At 43.3% G+C, this 4,617-nt stretch overlaps 1 protein-coding gene and 1 long non-coding RNA gene across 4 annotated transcripts in view; one reads left to right on the forward strand and one right to left on the reverse strand.

Annotated features, from left to right (window-relative positions):
• The window catches only part of STAT4 (signal transducer and activator of transcription 4), a 45,492-nt gene extending 42,929 nt beyond the window's left edge, over positions 1-2,563 (forward strand). Inside the window, exons 24-25 of one of the 2 annotated variants that reach the window (XM_068948297.1) lie at positions 1,318-1,351; positions 1,876-2,563. In XM_068948297.1, coding sequence (XP_068804398.1) covers positions 1,318-1,344 — 27 coding nt within the window. In that variant the 3' untranslated portion in view covers positions 1,345-1,351; positions 1,876-2,563. Of the gene's footprint in view, positions 1-1,317 lie in introns of both variants that reach the window. The other variant, XM_068948296.1, reaches the window with a different exon arrangement.
• On the reverse strand, positions 1,227-3,910 carry LOC138067628 (uncharacterized). Of its 2 annotated transcripts, XR_011141866.1 has the most exons (4): positions 3,772-3,910; positions 2,565-3,246; positions 1,428-1,659; positions 1,227-1,354 (listed from the first exon to the last, which is right to left on the reverse strand). It is a non-coding gene; the product is annotated as an uncharacterized lncRNA (long non-coding RNA). The 2 variants fall into 2 exon arrangements; XR_011141865.1 differs by lacking the exon at positions 1,227-1,354 and having other exon boundaries at positions 1,391-1,659; positions 3,772-3,902.
• Between the last annotated feature and the right edge of the window lie 707 nt (positions 3,911-4,617).

Raw genomic sequence — 4,617 nt, forward strand, 5'->3', positions numbered from 1 at the left:
TTATGATCTTAAACTGGTTATGTATTTAAAAGCCTGTCAAATCACCTTCAAATACTTCTGTGTAAACATTTCTCCTCACTCCCAATAAAACAAACGATACACCAGAATCCTGACTAACAATTGTCTAATCAGTGCAGGAGGTATAAATAGCAAAAATTATTTGGCTGCACAATGAAACTTTAAGTATAAGTAGAGAAATTCTTTATTATAGAACAAACTGAAGAGCTGATTGCGTACCACACAATCTGAGACATGTCTTCACCCGTTTGTCATTTGTTTTATATCTATGAAAACAGTTCCGACTTTAGAAACTGCATTTGTGAACTATATGTATGTTTGCATTTCTTTAAGTTTTGGCAGTGAAAAGAATAGTTGGCTTCACTTTTGTTTATCATCAGGTACCAAGCATTTTCAGTTTCCTTTCGCATGCACAGGAATTCTCAAACCAGCTCTGTGAGGAGCTTCCAAACCACCAGCTGTGATCAGCACCATCTCTTGGGGTCACAAAAAGAAAGTGTTTGCTGCTGAGTTGGGAGAATCGAATGTAATCATGTTGCAATTTAAGGGTACTAGAGAAGTAGTTCAGTGCTGCCAGATGGTAGGTGGATTTCTGGAGGCTCTTGCTAGATACGTTTTCTTCTAATAATTAGGGGAGAAAATAGTCTTTGAAGATTTCAAGACAATTTTCTACTTTTTTTTTTTTCCATTACTCTGCTGAATGAAAATGAGGGAAATTTGGAGTTTTTTACTTTATTCATCTCAAATTCACACATGATGACCTCTGCTAGTGAGTAGCCGGCTAAGTTCAGTAAGCAGCCAGTTTGCATTATTAAAGCGACAGTGTCTCTTCACTTTTTCTCCATGAGATGTCAGTGAAAGAGATCACTGTCTGAGAGGCAGAGAACAAGAGTGAAAGCTGTGGCAGGAAAAAATATCTTACAACTCAGTGACTTGATCCTAGCAAGATATACTTTCTGCAGTCTTGTTGGATTCCCTTTCCATTCCCCTCCTCTAGATTCTCCTACCCATCTGGGAAATGGGACTCAGGAAAAACCTTGCTCTACATATCCATGGGCTACAAGAACCACAGAAGTTCATGTACTTTTATTGCAACTGTTCCCAATAAGTCTTTTCTAATGAATATTACTAGGTTTTGTGAGGGATTAGAAGGGGTATCTTCAGAGCCTTACAAGTTTTTATTAGAGTGTGCAAATGAGACTGCAATTACTTTGAGCCAGAGAGGGCTTGATTTGCAGTAACTTTTGAATGAGCAGCAGCAACTGTCTTGAGGCTGATATTTTTATTCTTTTCTTCTAGCTGAGTTCTCCTTATTCAACTGACTGAAGTTCAGGTACTGGAAAAACAAAGAATCATGTGGACACTGCATGGGTTAAATGAAGTCAATATTTATCATCTTTGTAAATTACCATTTCCTGAAAATGATTGTGATGCTATTCTTGGGCCTTGTTCTGCTTTCAAATACAAGTAAACCAAGAATCTTCTCTGTAGAGTCAGTGGGATTATAAATAGCTTCCTGGAATTCAGAATTGCCATCTTCGCTGATAGAAGGCCAAATCCTTTCTGGCTTCTAGGTCCTTTGACTTCTGTGGGGTCCAGTAGGCACAAATTTGACTTGTAAAATAAACGGCTGTAGGATTGCTGTAAATATGACATTATAAGAAAATGTTTTGCTTCTGAGAACCACCTGAAAGCAGCCTATGGGGATAACTAAAGAGATTAAGGTTTGGGTGGATTAGGATTTCTTCTGCCAAACAGCTTCTATTATACTGTTGGTTTGACTTCTATTTTAAAGAGAAGATTCTCATCCCTCTGAGTTTGATTGTCCCAAAGGTATCTGGGGTTTGTTTTTTCTAGAGATGAACCACCTTCAGCACAGAGGGCCAGAGGTTTTTATCCCACCACAGCAAAAGCCATGGAAGGGAGGAAGGCAAGGCTGGGAAGAGAAGGGAGTTCTAGAAAGTGAACGGACACAAAACTTGGAGTCAAAAAAGCGCTCTGTCTCCATTTTACACCTGGAAGACAGGATTAGTAAAACCTCCCCCTCTCACAGGATAGTTGCAGAGGTAAATCGATTGGTGTGAAGCACTCAGATACTATTGTAAGCACTATCAGGAAGCCTACAAAGAAAATCCTGATCTGGCGCAGTATTTGGATGCTATCTGGTAAGATGCAGACTAGGAAGCACAGTTTGAAAAAATAATTACTGAAGAACTGCGTCATTTGCTGACCACGGGGCAACCTGCAATAGATGATGGAGTGTCACATGCCAGGGGGAGGCTCCTTTAATAAACAGAGTAACTAGTTTTTAAATAAATGGTAAATTGCCTTTTAAAAACATTCTTCTTTCTTGCAGTCACAGTTTAACTTTCTTTTTTCAATATTATCCCTAAAAAAGCCTGTTTATAGAATAATAAACTGGCAATTCTGTGGTCTCTGTCTTTCAAGTATACAGGCTCATTGAATGGCAACTGTATATATAGTTTGGTAACCTCTGTAATTTATATGACTGATATGAATAAAAACAAATATCGGCTTAAAGTTACCTGGTCTTTTGTGGAATTTTTCAAGGTGCATTGAAAACAGAGGCTTGCTTTCTCCTTGCGGATCTTAAATCTAAACTACAAGCAGTAACGTGGACTTCTAAAGTAGCAAACATAACTTCACCTAGCATCAACTACTGTATGATTTTTCATTCTAATCTGTTCTCGCAATTTTAATCCAAAAAAAATGGGAAATGTGCTATACTTTTGATCACTGGAATAGTGTGAAAAGTACTGTGAAAAAGTCTAGTGGTCCAAATGTCACATGTGAACCAATCTTCTCTTCTCTCCTTCCTCCTTGCCCCCCATGCAGTGCAATTATCTGGCTTGACTTGAACTCAGCACTTTTTATGTTACTGGATAGGACTGAGGATCAGGTTTTGGCATTACTATTTTCGTTGTCCTTTTAAAAATTTTGCAAAAGGCAGCTTTAACATTTCATTGGAATGCATGCAATTTCAATTCAGTTCACTGCTTTTAAGAAACACAGAAGTCATCTTCTATAAGATAAACATCTTAAGCCAAAGCCTTCTTCCATAAAAAGGAAGACTTTTGTCCTTAAGTCAGTATGAGTAAGATTAGGGCTCTAATAAAATAGAATGAGAAAATGTTGAAAATTACATTCTTGGATACTGACAGAAAAGATGAAACATGTGCTTTCAAGTGCTTTCACCATGTTTTGCAGCTGCAAAGTCAAAAACAACAGGAAAAAAAAATCACTAAGTGCTTTGTGTTTGACCACATCACCATGATTCAAGTTAAACGAAAACTGCTAGTTACCATCAACTATAGCATTAAAAATCTGTACACAGTACTTGGTACGATTTAAGACTTCATATCATTTCCTCCATTTTGAGGAGAAAGGGATCCAAACTAAGCCAGAAAAAGGTCTGCGCCGCTGGAGACCGGCGCCACAGCCTGAGCTGCGGTTGTAACCGGTCAGAAACAAACGAGACCCGGCACGACCGGGGGGAGCAGTGCAGTCCTAACAGACAAAACGGCTCGCACAGAGAGGGGCACGAGGAAAGGAAAACTGCCAAAACAATTCATTGGGGGGGGGGGAGGGGGGGAGAGCGGGGAATCCCAACCGGCAACATATCCGGAAAGATTATAAACACTCTTTTGTTTGCAGCTCTCATTCTTAAAAGTCACTGCAACTTAGATAGGAAACTGGGCTGCAGTTCATAAACTGACTGCCTTTCTACCAGACCTGTGCCAGTTACGTTCGTTTCTTCCACGAAGAGACGGACGAGACCGTTGCCCTTCCGCCGGCTCGGCCGGCCGCCCGCCGCCGCCGCCGCTCCTTTCGCTTTCGCCTTCCCCTCAGCCGGCCCGTTCCCCGAAATCACGTGACGCGGCTGTTCCCGGGCCTCGCTGCCCCCCCCCGCCGCGGGGAGCCGCGCCTGCGCTCTGGCGCGCGCCCGGCCGGGGGCCGTTGGTAACGGCCGCCCTCTCCCCCCCCCCCCCCAAGGAGGCGGATGCACACGCGTTCCGTGTCGGAACTTGGGTCGGGGTCAGTTTTACACTCTTTCCTCCTAGGACAGGGGCTGTCTTTTCCTACAGCCTGTTACTCCCGACACCTAACCTTCCTTCCTGTTGGCCACCTTTCCTGCAGTATCATTTGCTTCTCTTCCCCGTGTTATATTTACTCATGCGGGTTTCCGTAGGCATCGCGCACCTTTTCGTTCCTTGCTCCTAGCTGGCATATTCTCTCACATATATCCAGCTACGCTTCTAAACTTTTTTTTTTGTGCTAATATTCTTTGCAAAAGCTAGAAATCAAGAAAAATGCAGGCCTGTGCCCTAGAATGACGTTGCGCGCGGTATTTCTGCTTCATCTACTATTGGCAACGTCATTGCTGCTCCATCACACAGCAAGCGGTCGAAACCTCGGCGCATTTGGTGTTTGGCCCGCAGATTGGGCATAGTTCTGCACAGGTAGTCGGCTGGCCAGGCACCCGGACGACAGCCGTCAGGGCGGCAGCGCCCGGCCCGGCCCAGGCCGGGGTGGCGGGGGAGCCGCCCCGGGACCGCCCTGCCTCCCCGCTGCGAGAGC

Source organism: Struthio camelus, chromosome 6 (assembly GCF_040807025.1).
Source record: "Struthio camelus isolate bStrCam1 chromosome 6, bStrCam1.hap1, whole genome shotgun sequence".
Lineage (NCBI taxonomy): Eukaryota > Metazoa > Chordata > Aves > Struthioniformes > Struthionidae > Struthio > Struthio camelus.